The sequence below is a fragment of the Heteronotia binoei genome, chromosome 14 (genome assembly GCF_032191835.1).
Source record: "Heteronotia binoei isolate CCM8104 ecotype False Entrance Well chromosome 14, APGP_CSIRO_Hbin_v1, whole genome shotgun sequence".
NCBI lineage: Eukaryota > Metazoa > Chordata > Lepidosauria > Squamata > Gekkonidae > Heteronotia > Heteronotia binoei.
The window spans coordinates 14,844,562-14,868,864 of NC_083236.1; the positions used below are offsets into that span (position 1 = coordinate 14,844,562).

Consider the following 24,303-nt stretch of genomic DNA (forward strand, 5'->3'; position numbering starts at 1 on the left):
GCGGGGCCAGCCCTGGTCCTGGCAGTGCACACGTACACTGGTTCCTTACAGACGTTTTGCTAGTAAGCACTTACCACTGTCTGTGTGCACCATTCGGTAACTCTAGTCCAGGGCTGGCAACCTGTTTGGCCTGAGCGCCCCCCCCCCCAAATAAAACTGCACTGTCTACCTGTGAAGGTGATGATACACCAGCAAGCAGGAAGGAAGGCTGAAAAGGTTCAAAGGTATACTTCGCCAGGCATGCTAGAAGCAAGCTGAGCCCCAGCAGTTCTGACGGCAGCTCAGGCTCACCTTTGACCTGGCTGGCAGCTGCACGTGCAGTGCCCCTAAAGCCATGCCCTAAAGCCATGCCCATCACCTCCCACACTGCCAGTCCCAGCAGCACTGTCAGCGCCTCAGGAGAACAGAGTCATCCCTGCATGCACAGCAGAATGGTCTGACAGGCCGCAGCCTATCCTAGGCTCTGTCGTGGCATCCATGTCTGACAAATCCGGAGGCCTGCAAACATATCTCTGCTGCCTTTGATGTCTGCTCCGTGAACTGCTTGGAGTTACAAAGGCTGCTTCCTTCTACCAGGGGCTGCATTCAGGTTTCATATACCAAGCATTCATGCTACAACCAAGGAGGGAAGAGGGGAGACGCCCATAGCTTTTACTGCATAAAATCAAGAAGCTGACATGCCTGCTGTGTCCTACCTCATAGAACCCCCCTGGGCAGCAGGAGCACATTCTAAAGCCTGTGTGATGCATTGGGTACTCCATAGGCCAAGAGGGAACATTCTCACACCTTCACATGCTGCATTGTTACTACACCCCAAAGCAACCTTGACACCTCCTGATGCCTTCTACATAGCAAAGGATTAGGAAACTATGCACAGCAAGTCCTGAATTAACCAGGACCCTCTCTCAGGGGATACAGTCTGGCTGCTTGGATCGGCTGGGTCTTTTAGCTTCAGTGAAAGAACCAATAGACAGAATTATGCTAATTACAACCAGAGCCTGGGCATCAGCAAGAAGGCTGCTGTTGTTTGCCACCGGGGCCTGCTGTCTCCTCCATGCCACGTCTTACATCTTAAGGGGTGTGGAGCATGAAGGGTTTTTGGCGGAATGCTTCAAAGAAAGAGAAGACCCCCCTCTTGCGGGTAGTGGTGGCGTTGCCGTTTTTCTGTAGAGGTTGCCCCAATGCAGGAAACGGGCACCCTGGTGAGTCTACTGACACTGTCCTTTTCATCTTCAGGATGGAACGGGAAGCACTTTTCGGTCTCATCCGCGATGTGGACGCCACTAAACATTTCTGATACTGGACCTTCCAAAGGAACAAATTGGTAGAGCATGATAAATTTGCAGTAGTAGAACTATACGTTTGGACATTCACTTTGAGAAAAACTTGAACATGGTCCATTCTTTAATATTGTTAATATCACAATGACAAAAATGTATTAATGTTCAGTCTCCTGGCGCTTTATTATTTGACAGGCTGGGAGAGTGGATTAGCAGGTTATGTAAAAAGTACAGGCCTTGTCAAAACAGCAGAGGTATAATGATCACACAGCGGAAAAGAATTATGGGAGGGACGGTGGCTCAGTGGTAGAGCATCTGCTTGGGAAGCAGAAGGTCCCAGGTTCAATCCCCGGCATCTCCAAAAAAGGGTCCAGGCAAATAGGTGTGAAAAACCTCAGCTTGAGACCCTGGAGAGCCGCTGCCAGTCTGAGAAGACAATACTGACTTTGATGGACCCAGAGTCTGATTCAGTAGAAGGCAGCTTCATATGTTCATATGCTTAGAGGTTTCCGTGCATGGCATTCCTGCCAGTGTCTGTGCTGTCTCAGTGGCTGCACTGCACCTTTTGGATTCTGTATACGTGGTGCTGCCAACCCCAGATTCAGAAATACTTGGAGCTCTGAAGGTGGAGACGAGGGCATAATGCCATGTAGTCCACCTTCTAAAGCGATCATGTTCTCCAGGAAAAGTGCAATAAGTGTTTCAAATAAATAATACATTATTTATATAGCTTAGAGATCAGTTGTAATTCCAGATCTCCAGCCTTCATCTGGAGGCTTGGCAACAAAAGTGAGAAGCACGGAGAGAGAGGGAGATAAGGAAGGCTCTGCCCCCGTGAAAATCATCCTGTAACTCAGTTTAACCCTTTAAACACACACAGAATGCTTAGAACACAAACCTACTAATATTCATTCTTGTACAAACAGTAGAATAATTAATTAGCAATCCATGGAACAGCCGTAAGGTGGAACAGGTAAAGCGTCAGACATATATCTCAAAGCCATTAGTGGTAGTTAATAAGTCCATTCATGTGTTTTCCTCTATTCACAACAAAACAGATCCCATTCTGTCCACTAAAGAAGAGGCTTCTGCTCCGGACAAGGTGAAAAATTCAGGCATACAGCCACACAGCTAACGAGTATTTCCGGAATATCTTAGTTCTTAGTTTAACTAGGAACCTGCTTGGAACTTTGACATGTGAAGAGGCGTAGGATCTATGAGAAATCTCTCTGTAAGGAATACACGTGGATAAAGCTTATTGTGAAAACAGGGTCCTAGATATTCTGGAAATACTCGCTAGCTGTGTAGCAGTATGAGAGGCACCAGCACCATCTCCCTTTCCCTGTGCAACTACTTGCTCTGCTCGCTTTGTGAGGTTGCCTGCTTCTTGGGCTGTGTAACGGTGCCTACTTTTCTTAGTTACCAAATGCAAGACTATGTCCGTTCTGCTCTAATTCCAAACGTCTGCTCTGCTTTTCTACCTATAAAGGCTATTCAGTATTAGGACTATCTGACTTGCACTTCCCTTGTCATCCTCGATTAACAAGATCAGGTAGCAGGTGATGTGCGAGGCTTTGACCTGAAACCCTGGAGAGCCGCTGCTGATCAAAGTAGAGAATAGTGATCTTGATAGTCAAAGAGCGCCATACTAAGGGGAGTGACACCCTTGGGGTCGCTCCTCCCTGTCAAGGTCTGACTTTCAAGAAAGCCGCTTCTGTGGTTGCCAAATCCCTCACTATTTTTAGAGAATTTTAATGGCACTTTTCCCTATCTGCTGAAATTTGACAGGGAGGATCTTTTGGATGAAGGGTAAAATCTAGGGGCGCGCACACACACAAGAATTACCAAACCCCCCCAAAATCAGTATATATCAATGTTCTTGAATCCCAATATCGGTATGATTATTTGGGAAATAAATCATTATTGCTGAATTTATTCAACAATATACATTCCCTTCCCTCCCTGAGTTGTGCTGCAGCAGCAGCACATCTCAGCAACTGAAGGGAATTTCATCTCAGCGGATGTGTATGGGGGTAGTTAGTGCTAGAAATATGTTCTGCGTATAAATTGCCTGTGAAAAGGAATTCTGTCCTCTTGCAATGTGATAGGGAGGATCCCATGAGCAAGGTATATAATAAAATGTGTTTTCTATTTAAAACAATGGAATGAACAGAGTAAGAAAAACATGTAAAATTCTTTTTTAAAAAGTAACCAATGATTAGAGTAGGGTTGCCAATCCCCAGGTGGGGGCAGGGGATCCCCCGGTTTGGAGGCCCTCCCCCCGCTTCAGGGTCGTCAGAAAGTGGGGGGAGGGGAGGGAAATGTCTGCTGGGAATTCTGTTATTCCCTATGTAGATTTATTCCCATAGAAAATAGTGGAGAATTGATCTGCGGGTATCTGGGGCTCTGGGGGGGGGGCTGTTTTTTGAGGTAGAGGCACCACATTTTCAGTACAGCATCTTGTGCCTCTCCCCAAAATATCCCCCAAGTTTCAAAACGATTGGACCAGGGGGTCCAATTCTATGAGCCCCAAAAGAAGGTGCCCCTATCCTTCATTATTTCCTATGGAAGAATTTGAAAAGGTGTGCCGTCCCTTTAAATGTGATGGCCAGAACTCCCTTTGGAGTTTAGTTATGCTTGTCACACCCTTGTTCCTGGCTCCGCCCTAATGTCTCCTGGCTCCACCTCCAAAGTCTCCTGGCTCCACCCCTAAAGTCCCCAGATATTTCTTAAATTGGACTTGGCAACCCTAGATTAGAGAGCGAATAAAATGTTTGCACACACTCTTCATATACATAGCATGACACTAGCTGGAGCATGAACATGCCTAATGTTTTTGTCTTGCTGGTTTTTTGCTGGCATAAACTTGCTTTTCTGTCTGTGAGGTAGGCTTATCAAGGTTAAGGCAGGCTATTCTGACATACGTGGCGGGGAAGACGCACCATCAGTGTTTACAGCAGAATAGTGAGAATCTTTGCTGATCTGTGGCCCTTGGAAACTGTGGAGGGGTATGAGCTGTAATCTGTGGAGACTGGGATGGGTCCAGTATCACAGCTACAAGACTGGACTCCAAGACCTCTCAAGACAACATCTATGTCAGAAAAGCTGGAGGTGTGGGATACAAAGCCTTTGGTGAAATCCTGCTCAGAAACGACCTTGTGAGGTATTGTGGAATTTACCATGCATGCAGCCTGAACCGCTTCGGAAATCATGCCCGCATCTGGCTCACACCAAAAGGCCGTGCACTGGAAATGCTGCCGACCCATGTCTGTGATGAGTGCAAACGTGTGGGCATCTTTCCCAATCCCGATGAAAGTCACATAGCGAACCTGGCATTCCCAAAGGCAGGCATCATCTTCATCCTCAGCCTCAAAAGAACATGAAAAAAAAATCCAGACAAGTAAGATGAAAGCATCCAGAGCACCTGTCACATTTCACTTCTGTCCTCTTTTTAAGCAATCTGTCCTGGTAACATACATCTCAAACTGAATTTCAGTATCATGTGGAAACCTTAACCATTCTGATACTCCTTGACAACTCTGACTTGAGACCAAATCAGTTGTTTTGAACTGTCAAAATGAAACAGTCAAGGCCAGGGGTCCCCAAAGGGGTGCCCATGGGTACCATGGTGCCTGCCAACACCTTCCCTGGTGCCCACCAAGTGTTTTGAGAAACTGGGCAGAGCTAGGTGGGGCTTTTGCTCAGCAAGGCTTCTGATCAGCCACTGGAGACCCGACTGGCTGTGCAGAGCATTGCTTTAGCAGCAGCTGCCACCACAGCAGGAGGGTTTTCACTGTGTGACTGAAGGTAAGCAGCAGCAGCCATTTTGTGAGTGACTGTCTCCTCTGGCAGCCATTTTGTGGCTGTATCGTCTATGCTGTGTCAGAATTCCAAAGGCATCCAAATCAATCCAAAGAAATTCCAAAGGACCAACCACTAGCCCAGTTCTTAAGGAAAATATTGACTATTCCCTGCTGTGTGTCAAACATTGTATTACTAGCGGAATTTGGACAGATATCCTTGGAAGCAAGAGCATGACTTTTTGCCTTCAAACTGAGGCTAAAACAGCTCTTTGCTGAAGATGGCTTGTCAGCCACTTTAAATCAGGATACCCACTGATCAACCTCGATGAGAAACTGATGAAAGTTAGAATGCTGACTGATGGTATTTTGAGATAAACATCACCAAAGCATGTTCTCTAATCAAAAAGCACGTGAGAGCCCGTAGAGCATGCTCACTCCTATTTTTTAGTCTTACTCAATATCTTTATCCCCATCCCATGTTATTGCAGAGCTTTTTCAAGACTGAACATTATAGTTACAATGGTTTTGCAAGGGAGATTTTTTAATATACCCAACACCGATAAAATCTGCCCTTGTGGCCTTAACAGGATTGATACATCCTTTCATGCTGTGCTAGAATGCAGATTTTCTGAGATTATTAGTAGGGCTTTTTTGGTAGAAAAAGCCCAGCAGGAACTTATTTGCATATTAAGCCACACCCCCTTATGCCAACCCAGCTGGGACTGCGTTCCTGTGCATTCCGGCTTTTTTTTGTTTTAAAAAAAGCTCTGGTTATGGGGGATTACTATATTAAGCCTTCATTCAACCAACCATCCTTCCCCTGGCTCTTTTGCTCAAGGATCTTAAGATCACTCCAGCGATCATGAAATTTGCCTCCATCAGTCCTTTTAGCCCTTGCATCAAAAAATAAGAAAGAAGCGTCTTCTGCTGCTCAAGATTTGTGAATCAACGAGCTTCTAAGGCTACGAAAGGAAAGGAGGGTAAGCAGGTTTGAAAGGGTTGGGAGCCCCTGGTCAAGGAGATGCAAGAGAAATGAACTGACAAAAACCAAAACTTAAACGTGGAGATACCAAAACCAGCAAAGGATGATTTCACTCTCCTCAGAAGGTTGAGGATTGTCACCGATCATAACGGAAGTTACATTATTGCAGTTTTGCAGCCTGTAAAACGGAGCTGTTCTTGCCAGGCTTTTAGTTGGCCTTGTGAAAAAGCTGTTAACAGTAAAAGTTGCTCTGTCCATCTGCCCGTATGGAGTACTGGTATATCAGCATGGTCTGACTCCAGTTACCTTACCATCTGTCCGGCCTATGGGGGCAGACTGTAAAGTTATGCATATTTTGCCATCTTTAACATTGTTTGTCTGGGTTGTTTTAAAGAATTTATGGTATTAAATGGTTTTAATGTTTATTTAATTTGGATGTTACCCGCCCTGAGCTCACTTGCAGGAAGGGCAGGATACAAATCCAACTAATAAATAAATTCATTAGCAAAGGTGAAAGACTAAAAGCTAAAGAAGATCTGTGGGTTTAAGTGCTTTTTACTGGATTGTGGCCATAGGTGTTTTTCAAGACTTGAACAAGAGTTGTTATGGGTAGATCACTCACTAGTAGTGAGTCACTACACTAGTGAGAAATTTTTGCATTTTGGAGCCCAAAGTTTTACAGTGGAAGGGATCAATAGTCAGTGGGAAGCAGAAAATGTTTCCTTTTTAGTGAGACAACGAAGGGGAAAATCTCTTTGAGCTAAGAAACAGTTCCTTGACACTGTGGCTCACCCATCATGTTTCAGGTTAAAATCCCTTCCGTAGAGAATCCCTAAGGGATGCCTTCCTAAATTTATTAATTCTGCTATCAAACAATGTCATGTTTTGTTGTTTCATAGACTGATTCAGTACCCCTCAGAAAGAGCCTTAATTGAAAAATGAGTTATGGCATTTTCTGAAAATAAACTGTTATTCCGGCACTTCTTGAGATCCTCTCCGATCTTAATTGGTGCTTTCTATCATTTCAGTTGAGCCTGCTCTCATTCTGTCCAACTCTAAATAAAAGGGCTAGAAATTATTTTTAAACAGAAGCTGAGAATTCAGAGCAGGGCCTGGAGTATCTCTGACCAAGATGCTCTCTCCACTTTTTGCTTTCTGGGTGGGCAGATGGGTACGAAGCCTGAACTCTCCCTAGAGGTTAAAATTACTCAACTGAAGCCATTGTTCTTCCATCACATTATGAAAAGACAAGAGTCACCGGAAAAGACAATAGTACTAGGAAAAGTTGAAGGCGGTAGGAAAAGAGGAAGACCTACCCAATATGAGATGGTCTGACTCAAGCAAGCGAGCCACAACCCTCAAGTTTGTAAGACTGTTAACAACAGGATGTTTCAAAGGCAACTGATTCATAGGATCACCTTAAGATGGAGGTTACTTGATGGCACTTAACAAACAGCGCATGTACTTCACACTCTCCCAATGAAATCAGGGCTCTGAATTTATTTTATTTATTTAACCGATTTATAATCTGCCGTACCCCACGAATGGGCTCAGAGCAGATTACAGCATAACCATCAAACAATTAAAAATGCATACCTTCAAACCAATAAAACAGTATATTAAAACAATTTAAACTTCCCGTATGTCATTTCATGGCGTTTCCAGCCGGCCGGTAAATCAACGATGTCATCTGTCAGATGGGCCATCAGAAGTATAATACTCCAAAAGGGAGGCCACATTAGTATAACTTGGACATCTGCTGCCTGATGTGAAGGCCTGGCGGAACAGCTCCATTTTGCAGGCTCTGCAAAAAGGTAACAAATCTGGCAGGGCCCAAACCTCTAACAGGAGCATGTTCCGCCAGGCCGGCAGGGCAGAGAAAGCCCTGACCTGTCAGCTGGTATGCCTTGAAGTTTGCTTTATTACCTGAAATGTTTATTTACTATTAACGAACCCTGCAAATCCTTGCTTTACTAACACCAGTGCCACAGGGGAATGTGGAGGGGGAACAGGAGGGGCGGTGGAGGTGCTAGTGGCCTTTGAAGTGCAAAACATTTAGCAAGTTCCCAGGCGTCTGGCCGGGACGAGCAAGGCCACAGCAGGGGAGGAGAGACAGGCTGTGTATGTGAGGAGATAACAGATATGGGAACTGGTTACTCTCAGCAGAAATGCCCCCGTTTTATTATGAGAAGTGATTTAAACCCCCTATGCTTTGATGTATGCCAATAAATGCCTATGCCCGTGTCCACCTCGCTATTAGTATCAATGCACCTGCGTAGTGAATAGTCTTGCTGTATCTTAATAAAGGGAAACTTTGTTTTGAACAAAGACAAGTGTATTCCTTCTTAGAACTCCAATGCCCCTGCGCTGACATGACCCTAGTCAAAGCGAAGCAGACATCCATGGGGCCAGGGACAACCAGCAAGTGCTGATTTTCATAGCATAAAGCCCTTCAGGGAATATATGGTGAGAGACAGTCCCTTAGATATGCTGGTCCCAGGCCATGCAAAACCTTAAAGCAGATCCATTGCTCAATAGGTAGCCAGTGCAAATGATGTGGCGCCAACTGGATACATGCCTGCACAGGCCATGCCATCAGCGGACGTGCCACCACATTTTGTACCAGCCAGGGTTTCTGGATTAGCCCCAAGGGCAAGCCCATGTAAATCAAGTTACAGTAGTCCAGTCTGGAAGTGACTATTGCATGGATCACTGTCGCTAAGCCCAAAGGGCAGAGGTAGGGGGCTAGCTGCCTGAACTGCCAAAGGTAATAAAAGGTCGACCTGGCAATTGTGGTGACCGGGGCCTCCACAGAAAGCGAGGCATCCAGAATCACTCCCAGGCTCTTCACCTTCTGGGCTGCCACCAATGGTGTGCCATCCAGGGCTGCGAGGCTGATACCCTGTTCTACTCCACCCTGGCTCAGGTTCAGGACCTTTGTCTTTGTTGGACTGAGCTTCAGCCAGCTCCGCTGCAGCCACCCACGGCCCCCAGTGCCTCTGCCAGATGGCCCAGGCCGGAGTCTGGGCAACTGTCCATCAACAGATAGAGCTGGGTGTCATCCACATACTGGTGACAACCCAGACTGAACCTCTGGGCCAACTAGGCGAGGGGGCGTATATAGATTTTAAACATCGTTGGTGAGAGTGTCAAGGCCTCCAGTCAAGGAATAATACAGTCCAATATTTCAGTAGTTTATTCCATAGGCACCATGTTTGCTGATGTCTTAGCCCAATGACTCTCCTTTTAACCCCTTGCTCCAGCCGTTACATTTCAAGCACAGAAGAGAATCATGCCTTGGGGCACACCACATTCAGGTAGGTGTCACAAGGAGACCGGCTCGCCAAGCACCAACCTCTATCCCTGACCACAGAGAAAGTAGGAGAACCACTGTAAGGCAGCCCCCTGAACTTCTATGTCAGTGAGGTAGTGAGTCAAAAGATCATAATCGACCATGTCGAATGCTGCTGTCAAATCTAAAAGCAACAGCAGCGCAGACCTACCTTGATCCAGGGGCCTCCGGAGTTCATCTGTGAGAGCTATTAATGCATTCTCGGTCCCATGGCCTGGGCAGAAACTGGACTGGAATGGATCAAGGCTTTTATCTTGCATTTATCCCACCAGAATAATCCATCTGCCTATCATGTTTATGCGCCATTTACAACATGGCCATCTGTAATTTACTAGATTAAATCTAGGCATTAAATCTAGGAGGCAACTCGAATAATCTTGTATCTTGGCAGCATGTTTAGATCCAATACTTAGAGAACATGACAAAGGGTGTGTGGTCATAGTCACTAGCTTTTAGTGCCTGATAAATTGAGGCACTTAACTTGCAGCATACATATAGTTCAGAATTGAGTTAGAGAGAGGGAACCTGGCTACAGTCGTTGGGTATACCTAAAGATCTAAAATGAAAGTCAGACATAACACCTAAGCCATGGCATGTACAGTATGCTGAACCAGATGGATGTGCTCCATCAATTGGACAGAGGAAACAGCTGGCATGACCACTGTTAAAAGGAACCTTACCTCAGTCTGCTCTGCTTGCATCACTGAATCTGAAACACTGACAACAGATGGAATCCACTGTTCACGGCTACGGCTGTTCATCAAGTCTTCAATGGCATTGTTTAGCACATCCATCCCTGGGGAGAGTATTCAAAAAGGAAGCATGTGAGCCAGAGCCTTTCAGCCAGAGATTTTCATGAGCTACAAGCTCTGGATTCCAGGATAAGAGCCAGCTACGGGGACTGCCAGCTTTCATTGATTCCTGCTGGAATAATCACTTTCAGATGCTGAGGAGCCAGCACAAAAATCCTGTTGACTCTACATCCATTTTTGTGTGGAAATCATGGCACCGAAGATCTCCAGGATTGTGCTGTCTTCGTTGTGTCCTGGCCACTGAGATGGAGGATGAGAAGGATTCCTTCCTTGCTCAGAAGAAAAATGATCACCAGCATTGTTGTTATAACAGCACCCGCCTCACGGTCGCTTTTAATGTGCTGTTTATGGCTACCCCAGCCCCTCTTTCTCCTCAGTTCTTCCTTTTAAAACTTTTCCCTCAGGACTATAGGACTAAAGAGGTGGGTATGATATGGATTTCTCCGTACAAGTCTCTTCGGGGGTTTTGCTTTCAGATGGTTGTATAATTCTATTCATAGCAGACCACAGCAGCTTGGATAGTTATCCCAAAATATATAGGCTCCAGAGAACTTTAACGTAAACTACAGATATTTATTTTAACACAAAGTCTTAAACTGGGGATATGGGAGATATTTACACGGGCTATAATGTATCTCACAGAGTTAACAAATGGCTCAGTTGTTTCAGGCTTTCTAATATGTCGTTCTTCTTTCTCTGGTCTCTCAGGTTCACAGTTCCTCTATATCATACACTCTCCACCACTAGTATAGGCTGGCCTCTTGGGTATGATGTGCCAGGTCTCTCCAATTGACTGGAGACTCTACTCCCAGCCCTTCAGACTCTTAGACCCACATCTATTCCCTCAACCACCTCTCTAGTTCCCAAGAGATGTAAATATGTATCTGTGACCACTCAGGTCTTCACAGTGACTCTCCTCTGTTACACACACAGCCCCTTGGCTGTTTTTATGGAGCTAGCAGTCAGCTTTTCTTCTCTCCTCAGCCACTGTCTCAGCTCTCTTGAAGACCAACTCTCTCAGATTCCATCCGACGCTAACTGACTGCCTCAGCCGTTAGCTGTCAATCTCACTGAGAGTTCTGAGCACTCTGGCCCCCACCCTCAGGTCACCTGATGCAGGCTCTGTGCGTCTTCAGTTTTCTTGGTTTTCTGTTAACCCATACCTTACTGTCACAGTTGTGTAGCTGTTGAACACTGTTGATAGCCCCCAAAGTACAGTGCTACTCAGTAAAACAAGCACAGAAGAACTTCCAGTGTAAAGTGACTGACTAGAATGCAAAGGCAGGCATCCTTATTATCCACTTATTGTCCATACAGTAGCACATGATACAGAAAACCTTGCTAAACCTAAGTAAAGGTCTTGTTAGTTTGTGGATGGGAGACCTCCTTCTTTAATGGAAGCAAAGGCCAGAATAATATGGAGGAATTATGTTTCTATGACAGATAGGGTAGGTTCTGCCTTTCCCTAAGAGCGACCAATGAAAGCTGACAGAATGTTAAGGAGAGACAGCTCGAAAACATCAGTTACTAGAGCAGCTGGGAGTTGGCAGCTTGGGAGTTGAAGGGGGAAAGTAGGTGTCTGAAGATGAAGCAAAGATCAGCTTAAAACAAGCTGACTAAAAATGTGATTGTTAACAATTTGCGGTGACAATGGCCTGACCTTGTAACCCTGAACCTGAGAGAGAGGTGTGGAGGGTGGTAGGCTCTATGAATGAGGAAGGGACGTCACAATTTCCTAACAGCTTTCTCTATCTCCAGCATGGTTCTAGCTGAACAGAGCAGGCTAAGCGCTGTCCCTAGCAAAGCTGAGTGAGACACTGGCAAGAAAGGAACCTTACGGAATTCCCACAGTGGACACCTTCAGACACTCTCCTTTCTATGCCTGCTCAGCACCAACTCCTCTCAGTGTCGAAATGAGTTAACACTTGTAACAACCTCATTTGTGGGATCACGGAGTAACCTATCACACACGAACAGAATTCAGTGAGAATTACCTACCCATAGCTTTGGACACTGGTAAGCTGCCAATATACAAAGCGTTGTACTTCTGGACAGACTCTCTCACAGCATCCAGGATGTCAACTGTGAGAAGCAAGAAAAGTATGTCACGCTTAACAATGTTCCCAAGATGACACGTTAATAAATGGGAGTGTTAAGCTATCTGATTATTCACATTATACAGTTTCTTTCAGGTTACAAGCAGGGCAGTTCTTTGGACCACAGCCCAGGAATAATCCCCCCAAGTTCTACTGTAGTGGGGAAAATGGAGAGGGATCTATGCAATTTAAGAACCTGGTACCTTGCAGCGGTAAGTCATCTGGCGTCACAGGTTCCAGTGTGACAGATCTAGTGAGGCTGTTACTTGCTACTGCCCGCTCAGCCATAATCTGCAACACAAAGAAAAGCCATTACAGAACGGACCCTTCTGGTGGGAACTGACATCTAAACTCAGGGTGACAGACTGGGACGGGGAGTAATTTGACGTTCCAAGAGTATGGTCAGCAACTAGACTGCCAACACGAAGCCCCCTTGCGCTTTAGTAAGTCTGCCGGAGGAAGCTGTGTGCTGCCTGAACCTACATCTCTTTACGCAGAAGAGTCCCACATCATTAGGGTTTGTAGAATCTTTCGGGCTCAAGTGCCGTGTTCTACTGGAGAAAGTTTTCCTTCCAGACGTTTCGTTCTCAGCTGCGGAGAACATCCTCAGTGGCGTTGCAGCCGGAGCAGGCGCTCAGACCTTCTTGGCTGCTGTGCATTGAGTGGGGCCAGGGCTGCTGGAGAGCTGCTATTTCTAGGCTGGAGGGGGTGTGGTGAAAGGGCAATTGGTTTGTGGATGTGCCCATTGTTTGGTGGGGCTTCCTGGAAGGGTAGTGATAAGGAAACTGGCTGTTGAATGTGACCATTGTTCTGTGTTAATTGCTGGGAGGGTTGGAAGGGGCGTGAAGATAAGGAAGATGGTTGTTGACTGTGCTGATTGTTCTGTGGAATATGCTGGTTGTTCTGTGACTTTCTGCAATTTATAGTCTGTAGGGTGTTTTGCAGAGCTGGGTACCAAGATTGGTGGGTGAAAATGCCTTCTTCCTTTCTGTTAAAATTGTGCTGGTGTTTGAGCTCGAAAAATTCTACAAACCCTAATGATGTTACCAGCCGTGAATACCTGAAATCTTTGCGTCCCACATAGTTTGATGGAACCGACTCTCAAGGAAGAGTGCATAAGACTGTGACCTTCTTTGCAGCTTTGGTCCGTTAAAGAAAAAAAAAGCTAGCAGTCCACCTTTTACCAGAGCTGTGAAGATGACTGATGTGCATCAGTCCCCGTTCCTCCCCCCAACACACACACACAAACACTGATGCTGCAGTACAAGGTTGTGGCAGTAGAAAAGAGCAAGAGTCCAGGAGCACCTTAAAAACTAACAAAATTCGTGGCAGGGGAGGAGCTTTCGTGACAGCTCATTTCTTCTGACACGTCATGTGAAAAGTTCTGGGGCCGGAGTAGAGTGCTCTTCTTCCCCCGTGTCAGTGTGAAGTGAGGAGGCCTACCTTGGAGCACATTTCATGCAGTGCCTTGGCAATGGCCTTGGCAGGCACGTTGCAGTGGAAGACATGGCACTTCAGCATACACGTGTCCTTGTCACTGGCCACAAAAGCAAAATCCCTGCAAGGAGAAGGAAGCCCAGTGAGCAAGGGCAAGGCGCTGAGCGCTGGTCACTTGCGCCAGAGGAAAAGCGAGCCTCACCTGTCCCTTAGTCAAGCGTAGCATGTGAGGGAAGAAAGAAGACTGGTTAATGCAGAGCTGCGGAAGGGACAGCTGTGTTGCGGGCCAGGACTCTCACACAGCAGCGTCTGAGAGGCTGAGCACCAATCTTTGGGTCACGAACAAAGTCATATGGAGAGAGAAGGACAGCAGGATGGACGCTGCCTCCCCTCCACTGCATCTCACAGGACCTGTCATCCCTCCACTTGACCCTTCCTTGGAACTAAGCTGCGGCAGCACAGTCCCTGTCCCAAAGGGAAAAGCCGCAACTCACCTGCCATTGTTGCAGCCTACCCCCCAGACGCGGATGTTGATGATGGGCTGGCTGTGGAGGAGGCTGTGGTCCAATGGGTCTACCAAGCTCATTGTGTCCTTCTTCAGGATCATCACCATGTTCTGGCCCTGGAAGGGGAGACTAGAGGACTGTGAAGGAGGCTACAGGAATGTCCTTATGGAAAGCTTCCTCCACGTCCTTCCCCCCCTTTCATGGGAAAGATCTAGGGTATATTCGCCCCTGGTCATTCACAACTGTTTCATGGCATCTGCCTGTGATGCAGTGGAAGGAAGGGAGTCTCAAAAAAGCACCTTATATGTCAATGTGCTGGAAGGGCAGGAATGGAGGCACCAAACAAGATAAGCATGTCACCATCCTGGGAAAAGATCACAGCAAACTAGAGAGTCCACAGATCCAGAAGTATGGTTCCAGTTAGCAATATGGCCACAGGGCAGGAATCAGACAGGCCTCAAGCTAGGGCCCCCGGAGTCCCATGCCTTTGGCACTCACCTCACCCCATCTGTCCGCAGGGTTCCAGCTCTCACACTTGCTCTGAGAGAGTTGCTGGATGCAGTTATTCACCGCAATGCTGCTTTTGCCAGGGGCCAGGTCCTCCTCTGGAATCTCCACCCAGCCTAAAGAGCGCACAACGAAGCACTAGCAGGACAGAGATGCAACAATCACTATAACAGATATCCCAGTGGCCACACGCATATGAACACACCACCGCTTTTGGCCCTTCATCAGCCAATCTCCCCTCTTCATTTCCCACATTTAGTGGGAGTTTGGACTGGTGCAGAGAACAAGCACAGCCCAAGCCTTTCTGACCACCACCAGCAGTGTGCTGACAAGATCTTTTTGAGCTGTCCTGTTCTGTGCGGGGTGGACCAGTGCCAGGGTGAAGTGCCCTTTCTGCTGTGCCACATTGCTTGAGGTACTTCCTCCCTGGTATCATCCAATTTTTTGTCCTTTCAATGCTTCTCTTTTTGTGCAGGCACGATATTAATCTATCACAGATCAATATCGTATCGTATCTAATTCTAGTTGATATGTTTTCCCCCTTGTTTTGTTTAATTTTGTTTAATTTGATTTGTTTTCTTAATTGAGAATGGCTGGTCCCTCTCTTCCATGCTCCAGGAGAATTCTTCAATAGGAGTAATTTGACTGGAAGGGAGGAAATGTTACTTTTCATTAGAAGTTGCATTCTGGTGTTTTACTTCAAAGCAATCCTTTTTTTTTTCCTCCACTGTGATTTTACAAGGGCTCCCCTTGCAAATTCCTGTTTTGAATGCATCAGTGCTAGAAGCAAGCTGTGCAAGAAGATGGCAAACCCCCCCCCCCCCCCCGCCGCCATTTTCCTTCTCCACAATTAGGCTCACTGTTGCAGATCTCTCAAACAAAGGAGTCGGCCAAGTCAAGGATCACTAGCAGACAGAAGGAAATACTTCCTTATTCAATTAGTTATTAAAATACTGCGTTCTTTAATCTTGCTAGTTTTGTTATAAATTGGACCCGGGTACTGAATTGTTGCAAGGATGTCGAACTCAGCTGAGTTGGATTAACTCTGGTTCGACTAATTTGTTTTCCCCAAGCACCTCCATTTTTTTTTTTTACGATGCTCTCGCAAGAGGAATATATTGTGCAAGAACAGATCCCAAAATGCTTGGGCTGGTAAATGGGGTAGCGATATTTAAAATATCTGACCTCTGTTGCCTCCAGCTTTCATTAGATCCGGGCCAGTGTGCCTATTAGGTGACCTTAGGTGGCCGCCTAGGGCACGGCCTGGGGGGGCACCAAATTGGACACCTTCTGGGAGGGTGGGGGCCACCCCCTCCCTTCCGGGTGATTTAAATTGCACAGGAGGGCACCCAGGAGCAGCTACTGCCCTTCCCATCCCCCGACTCTAACTGCTCCATTGCCTCAGACCAACATGGCTACCCACCTGGATCAACGTTAAAAAGAGTTACGCTTCTAAACCCATTGACTTCAATGGACTCAGAAGGCTACAACTCTGCTTAGTGTGGCTCTGTTAATCAATCAAAATGGAGAAGCAGAAGGATGACACTTGCAACGCTCTCTAAAAAAAGAGAGAACATATGCCTCAGCCTCAAGGGTTCCACAAAATATCCTGCTGTGCACTCAGTCCTCCAAGCCTCAAAAATCCCTAGCATGGTATCTGTGGGTGCCCTGGAGCCAGCCAATACCTTTTCTGGTATCACAGGATTGCCAGCCCCCAAACCGGAGCACAGGATCCCCCATCTTTGTGGGCTCCTCCTCACTGCCAGCCACATCAGGGACATCACGCGTGGGTAGAAAGTGGGCAGAGCCAGCAAGGCTTCTGATAGACTGGGTGGATTTTTTTAAAACATTGCTTTAGCAGCAGCTGCCACCACAGCACAAAAATCTCCACCATGGAAGTAAGTCGTGGCAGCCATTTTGTGGGTGACTTCACCTCCTATGGCAGTCATTTTGTAGCTATGCCCACCGCAGCATGTCAGAATTCCAAAGGTATCCCACATGTTCGAAAAGGCTGAAGACCTCTGTTCTATCTTCCTCCAAAGAAAAACCTTACCTATGCTGTCCTCATCCCCCTTGTGCCAAAGAAAAGGGCTTCCTCGGTCAAGTCAGAGTTCTGAGCCAAATTCCCCCCGGGTCCCACACCTCACCTGACTGTACCTTGGATCCTGGCTCCATGCTGACCTGATGGTGTTCCTCCCCTGGCCATGCCAATGATCTCCTGTAACCAGTAGAGAAGCAGAACAGTGACAAACAGAGCTTTTGGGCCATCCCTTGTGAACTCCTCTTCACCTCCACAGCAAAGGCAGGGTAGCAGTCATGAATCTGATTACCTTCTCAGCTCTCCAGCTGAATTCACAGTCCCTGCTGGACCTTGTCAAAAATGTCATTTCTGATCAGATCTACAGACGTGAGCCACTAGATAACATGCTCAGCCTATAGCCCCATGGGAAGGCCACAGAAATCTGGTGGTTGTTTTTCATATTCATTCAAATGAATCGTGATACATGCATTTGGCAACGTGGTCCACACAGCCAATCCTACCTTCTGGGAAGTGATGCCATTGGACTTGGGATGGGTCCTTCCATTGGCACACGGTTTGCTTTAGCAGCCTGGAGGTCCTGAGGGGGAAAAGCTCATGAGAATGTTGTCTTTGAAGTGAACTTGGAAATAATATGGCACCATATCTGGAGGGCTCATCTGAGCAGGACATTTTGTAGTGATTCATAAAATGCACCTGATTCCCTAAAAGCCGGATGGTGACCATACTGCTGATTCCTCCCACAAACCCACACTGTAGATGGGCATTAATAACAGATGTCAGATAGCAGAAGACTCTCAAGAGAAAGATTCTTTCTGCATCTTAGGAATGCTATTGGCAATCATATACTGGATCAGTAACCCTGTATAAGCCTGCTTCCTAAGCTCACATGGAACTAATTCAGGCTCCTCCTCCTCTGCCTCTCATTATTGGGTAATATATGTAAAGAACTGTATCGGCTCATGGTGGAGTGGACAAAGAATTCAGAAGTGGTTTATTATACAGCCAGAATCTATACTGTTTTCTTCTGGACAGCAAATTCTACAGAGAATTACAAGTACAAACTGAGCCAAGGCTTAATGAACGGCAGTTGGGTACCCCAGCGGATGAGCTGATCTTGCTGCAATAGATAAAATCATTATGGAAACTCAATAGGTCTTAGCATTTATTACATTTAACTTATTTTATCCTGAACACATAATGGATGGCTTCATCTGATGCTAATGTTGCTGTCCTAAACATATTTACTCGGAAGCGCTATTTTTCAGAAGCGGCATTGTTCATTTTGAATGCCCAGTAAGTAAAACATTCCGTCCAGATGTCTCACTTCACTTTCTCTCTGTTGAATTGGGGGATGCCATAGCTGGCCTAGGGCAGCGAACAAACGCGGGCTGCCCTTGATTGGGCAGTGCCATTCTCAGTAGCAGTACACCACTGAAGGAGATTGACAACAGGCTGGCAAAGGCAAACTGTGCATTTGGCCGACTGCACAAAAGAGTGTGGAGCAACAAGCATTTGAAAAAAAGGCACAAAGAACAATGTTTACAAAGCGGTTGTGATGACAACCCTCATCTACGGCTCCGAATTGTGGGTTTTATACCGTCATCACCTGCGACTCCTTGAGCGCTTTCATCAGCGCTGCCTTCGCACCATCCTCAACATCCACTGGAGTGACTTTGTGACCAACACTGAAGTCCTCAGGCGGGCGGAGGTTACAAGCATCGAGGCACTGCTGTTGAAGACGCAGCTGCGCTGGGCAGGGCATATTTCCAGGATGGAAAACCACCGCCTTCCCAAGATTGCCCTGTATGGCGAACTTTCCACTGGCCATCAAAATAGAGGGGCACCAAAGAAGAGGTACAAGGACTCCTTGAAGAAATCCCTTGGTACCTGTTGCATCAACCATCACCAGTGGTCTGACCTAGCCTCAGATCGCAAAGCATGGAGACACACCATCCACCAGGCTCTCTTTTCCTTTGAGAACGCACGCATAGCTGGTCTTGAGGACAAAAGGAGACTGAGGAAGAATCGCACTGCTACAGCACCAACCCCAAATCAGACTTTTCCCTGCAGCCACTGTGGCCGGACCTGCCTGTCCTGCATTGGTCTTGTCAGCCACCAGCGAGCCTGCAGCAGACGTGGACTACTGCACCTTTCTTAAATCTTCGTTCGCGAAGTCAAGCCGAGAGAGAGAGACACCATTGAAGTAAATGGGCTTAGAAGGGCGTAATGCTGTTTTGGATGCTACTCTGATTCATCTCACCCACATGCAGGCCCTCTGAGTGACATCATTAACCTTTGGTGTCAACTTTGAAAACAATGTCTTTGTTGCCCTGTAGGACCTAGATCACATGGAAACATTGGAATATGCTAAGAGTGGAGCTGAATCCACAGCTGCTCTTCATTGGCACTTATAGCACAATGAGAGGGGTTTTTTTTTAAATAAAAAAACCCAACTGGATCATATGGAAATGGCCCTAACTATGACGAGAGATAGCAGTCATTGATTATCTACATTTTTATTACTGATCACATAGGTAGTACTGAAAACGTGCAAAGGGCTTTACCGTTTTTATTGGCGTAGCATCCCCACTGGGTGCCAAACCAGTGGTGCATGATGGGCGTTGCCACTGGGTGGTGCCTGTGGGCACATGCCAATAGTAGGTCCCTGAGGAATCCCGGATTTTTCTCCATCCTGGTGGGAGGTCAAGATCTGCCTCCAGATTCTGGTCGTTCCATAGGTTATCTAAAGATAGCAGAGAAGAGATGCCGTGGACATCATTTCACAGTTTTGTGCCACCGATATATTTGCCAGTCCCTCATCTAATCTAGTACTGGGAATCCAATGATGCAGGGGCAGTCCCACCTTCTGCTTTCTTCTGGTTTGAGAACTGGCCAGGAAGGACTTTCTGGGCCATTTCCCAGGCGAACAGCACTCAATGACTAGTTGCTTCATACTGGGATTTCCATTGGGCAAGTACGCTCTCACCCTCCCACTCTTAGCAATATTTATGTTTTGTGCTTCTCTAAGTATCTTTGTAGCTACTGAGTTTGGGAGGCAGATGCAGCTGAGCCAAATACCAGCCATTCAAACAGGGACATCTACAGGGAAGCTCCTGATGGATGGCGATTTTGGTTCTTGGGCTCCCCTCGCAAATGCCTATTTTGAATGCATCGGTGCTTAAAGCAAGTCGTGGCAAGAAGAGGGCAAAACCCCCCAAAACACAAACATTTTCCTTCTCCACAATTAGGCTCACTGTTGCAGATCTCTCAAACAAAGGAATCAGCCAAGTCAAGGATCACTAGCAGACAGAAGGAAATACTTCCTTATTCAACGAGTTATTAAAATGTGGAATTTGCTGCCAGAGGATGTAGGGATGGTGATAGGTGTAGAAGGTTTTCACATTCATAGAGGACAGGTCTATCAGGGCCATTAGCCATGGAAACTAATGGGAACTGAGCAGTCATACTCCGGATACCAGAGGCAAGAGGCAACATCAGAGGAAGGCCTCTGCCTCTATGTCTTATGTTGGCTTTCCAGAGGAACTGGCTGGCCACTGTGTGAGACAGCATGCTGGATTAGATGACCACTGGTTGGCTTCAACAAGGCTCTTCTTCTATTCTTATGTTCATTTCCCTGATGTAAGTCATCTTTCTACACTTGATTGGGAGGGGGACACACATGAACAGAAGAATATGCCTTATATTGAATCAGACCAAAAGGTCCATCAAGTTCAATATTGCCTAAGACTGGCAGCAGCTCACCAGGATCTCAGGCAGAAGTATTTCAAATCACTTACCACCTGATTATTTTTAAATTTGAGATGCCAGGGATTAAACCTGTGACTTTCTGCATGCCAAGCAGATGCTCTACCATCATACCACAGCCCCTCCCAAGAATAACAGAATTGGAAAGGGCTGCCAGAATAATCTAGTCCAGCCCCCTGCACAATGCAGGAAATACACACACCCACTGACCTTTGCTCTATCCCCAGGAGATGGCAAAAAACCTCCAGGATCCCTGGCCAAAGTGGCCCAGAGAAAGCCTGCTGCCTAACCCCAAACTGGTGGTCAGCATTTCCCTGAGTGTGTAAGAAAGGGCCGTGAGAACTAAGAACCGATGCAACTCCTGCCCTCCCTCTCGTTACCTGCCTAATTTCACAGAATCAGCATTGCTGTCAGACGGCCATCTAGCCTCTGTTTAAAATCCTCCAAAGAAGGAGAGCCCACCACCTCCCAAGGAAGTCTGTTCCACTGAGGAACCGCTCTAACGGTCAGGAAGTTCTTCCTTATGTTCAGCCGAAAACTCTTGTTGATTCAATTTCAACCCACTTGGTTCTGATCTGACCTTCTGGGGTGACAGAAAACAACTCCACACCATCCTCTATATGACAGCCCTTCGAGTACTTGAAGATGGTGATCGTATCAGAGGGACTGCCTGTTTTTCTCCCCTTGGGGGAGGGGTCAAATCAAGGAAACAGCATGCGAGGAAAGGGTTACATGCCCTCCCTCAGTGTTGTTTCCCCATCTTGGGGCAACAGCCATGGCCCGGTGATCAGAGTCTGCTTTGAATGCTAAAGCAACCTGGTTTAGTCTCTAGTTCAAAGGAACAGGTGCTGGGAAAGACTTATCTCTTCCCGAAACCCAAGATGCCCGCTGGTGCTTGCAACAGACACTAAGAAGATGAAGAAGAAGATATTGGATTTATATCCCGCCCTCCACTCCGAAGAGTCTCAGAGCGGCTCACAATCTCCTTTCCCTTCCTCCCCCACAACAGACACCCTGTGAGGTAGATGAAGATATTGGATTTATATCCCGCCCTCCACTCCGAAGAGTCTCAGAGCTGCTCACAATCTCCTTTCCCTCCCTCCCCCACAACAGACACTCTGTGAGGTAGATGAAGATATTGGATTTATATCCCGCCCTCCACTCCGAAGAGTCTCAGTGTGGCTATAATCTCCTTTACCTTCCTCCCCCACAACAGACACCCTGTGAGGTAGATGAAGATATTGGATTTATATCCCGCCCTCCACTCCGAAGAGTCTCAGAGTGGCTCACAATCTCCTTTCCCTTCCTCCCCCACAACAGACACCCTGTGAGGTAGATGAAGATATTGGATTTATATCCCACCCTCCACTCCGAAGAGTCTCAGTGTGGCTATAATCTCCTTTACCTTCCTCCCCCACAACAGACACCCTGTGAGGTAGATGAAGATATTGGATTTATATCCCGCCCTCCACTCCGAAGAGTCTCAGAGCGGCTCACAATCTCCTTTACCTTCCTCCCCCACAACAGACACCCTGTGAGGTGGGTGGGGCTGGAGAGGGCTGCCCTTTCAAGGACAACCTCTGCCAGAGCTATGGCTGACCTGAGGCCATGCTAGCAGGTGCAAGTGGAGGAGTGGGGAATCAAACCCGATTCTCCCAGATAAGAGTCCGCGCACTTAACCACTACACCAAACTGGCTCTCACTACTCATAGGGGAGGGGCGGTGTACACCTCCCGCTCATAACGATTTTCCCATTCAAAATGCTGCCTCCCAACCACAGAGAAGATGCAGAATCTCCTCTGCTGGGAGACAAACAGCTCAGGGAGAGCAATTTTGAGTGGATGAACAGGCCAGGGGAGGAAGGGTGAAGTGGCCACTTCCTGGTTGCCTTCCTTCAATCAGCCTCTTCCCATAGTTTCTCTCTGATTTTCAGAAGTCAGAAGACGGTTTGCATTCTTCCCATTACCATGTTCTGCCTCTCAGACTTTCTGGACCCAAATGCAAATATTGATTTATTTATTTTTGGTATGAGAACGGTACGCTACACATATGAGATTCTAGATACAATGACAATTCCAGAATTGTGGCTGACTTCACCAGGTTCTTGGTGAAAAGGATTCCATCTTTTAAAGAAGCTGGCTGAAACACCCGTCAAGTTGGGGCTGCCAGCGGAGACCGCCATCATTACGGACTGTTCAATCAGTTCCTTTCAGAACTCAAAAGTGCAGCCTGTCTGAACCACCAGTGGGATTGGAATTTGAAAATACTTCACCACTGGGAGGATTCTAGATTGGACTGTTTCAGTTGCTCTTTCTACGACTGCGTCATTTTTTTCCCAATGTGCGGATGTTATATTTGTTTTATGCTGCTGTGTTAGGTAAGCCTATTGTTCATTTTACATTATTAAATATTTTGAAAACACATGGGATTCATAACTATTACTAAAATGACATTCCGTTGATTATTATTTCTTATTGGATTGCAGGTTCATTAAGGTATTGCATGGTTATAGTTTTCCTGCATGTCTCATGCATCATGACATTCAGAAGCTGCAGTCAGCCAAACACTTCTCAAACCCTAGCTGCATGCAGGGTGCCATACACACTGCCACAACTAGTTCCCATCCAAAGAACGGACAGTCTACCAGAACGGACAGTCTACCTTATAGGGACAAGAGGGGAGAGGTTTCAAAATTATAACATGGGGAAATGGTGAGGATTATAATGAGCACGGCCTTAATCGCCAGTGCGGAGGAGCCCATTTTCCATGGAAATCCTTGGAGCGTAGGACCAGCGACAAACACCAAGCCAGAAGCGCAGCCAGGTGCTCCTGCTGTAGAACGGCCAGGTACAGGGCTGTGACCGTAACTGTATCTGCCCCAGTGCACACAGCTAAAAATAGCCAGAGGTCAGCATGCCCCTTCCACTTTACTGTCCTGTTGATTCTCCCTGCATAGAGGGAACAGAAGGGGAATAATCCATCATGTGCATTTCAGTTCCATATTACAGGCCCTACTGCCTCTGCTTATCCATCCTTTGGAATAGTTCAAACAGCTGCCAGAAGCGCAGGAGGGGACAACTTCTGGCCAAAGCGCTGGGTCCAGAGAGGTGCCCATTGACCCTGTCCCTGCTAGTTGCATGTGCATACCTTCGAGGTCATCTCCTGACTGCCAGCCTGCCCCTGAGAAGACTGTGGCCAGGCAGTGAGCTGAATTAGCAGTTTAGAGAGAAGCCGTTCTCCTGGTGGGCCACTCTGTGTTCCACCTGGCCTGCTTGAAATGGCTCTTCACAGAGGCTTTCTCCAGCTGGGAGAGAGACGCTGTTTGCAGGCAGCAGCTCAGCTCACAGGCTGAGCAATTGGCTTCCTGTTGTGCACCGCAGCTAACCGGTGCCGTAAACTGCTGGCTGCGAACAGCGTGAGGCTGGAAAAAGTGGCCTCTGAGCCACAGTGGCTAGTGTGCAGCAGCCACCATCTGGACTGAACCCAAAGCCAAATACAAGCAAGTGATTGTTTGAGCGGGGGGGGGGGGGACAAGCTGGGCAAGAATTACTGAAGTCCTACTTGCTGACAAGCTTCATCCAACCGGCTCCCCCTCAATTCATCCAAATTAGAAACTGGGAATCTGTTGGCTTCCTACCACAGTCCTAGAACTTCAAGATGGAGCTGGTGGAAATGTTCCCAAAACAGGATTTTCCTCAGAGCTGCACATCTTCCGACCTCCA

The 24,303-nt window shown here is 47.0% G+C and overlaps 1 protein-coding gene across 1 annotated transcript in view; it reads right to left on the reverse strand.

Annotated features, from left to right (window-relative positions):
* Window positions 1-520: 520 nt before the first annotated feature.
* APBB3 (amyloid beta precursor protein binding family B member 3) overlaps window positions 521-24,303 on the reverse strand; it is a 32,333-nt gene continuing 8,550 nt past the window's right edge. Inside the window, exons 2-12 of the mRNA XM_060253970.1 lie at window positions 19,381-19,559; window positions 17,317-17,393; window positions 16,933-16,993; window positions 14,767-14,913; window positions 14,257-14,384; window positions 13,769-13,883; window positions 12,529-12,616; window positions 12,228-12,311; window positions 10,098-10,213; window positions 4,460-4,648; window positions 521-1,305 (exon numbers count right to left, since the gene is read on the reverse strand). Coding sequence (XP_060109953.1) covers window positions 1,072-1,305; window positions 4,460-4,648; window positions 10,098-10,213; window positions 12,228-12,311; window positions 12,529-12,616; window positions 13,769-13,883; window positions 14,257-14,384; window positions 14,767-14,913; window positions 16,933-16,993; window positions 17,317-17,393; window positions 19,381-19,559 — 1,418 coding nt within the window. The 3' untranslated portion in view covers window positions 521-1,071. The remainder of the gene's footprint in view (window positions 1,306-4,459; window positions 4,649-10,097; window positions 10,214-12,227; window positions 12,312-12,528; window positions 12,617-13,768; window positions 13,884-14,256; window positions 14,385-14,766; window positions 14,914-16,932; window positions 16,994-17,316; window positions 17,394-19,380; window positions 19,560-24,303) is intronic.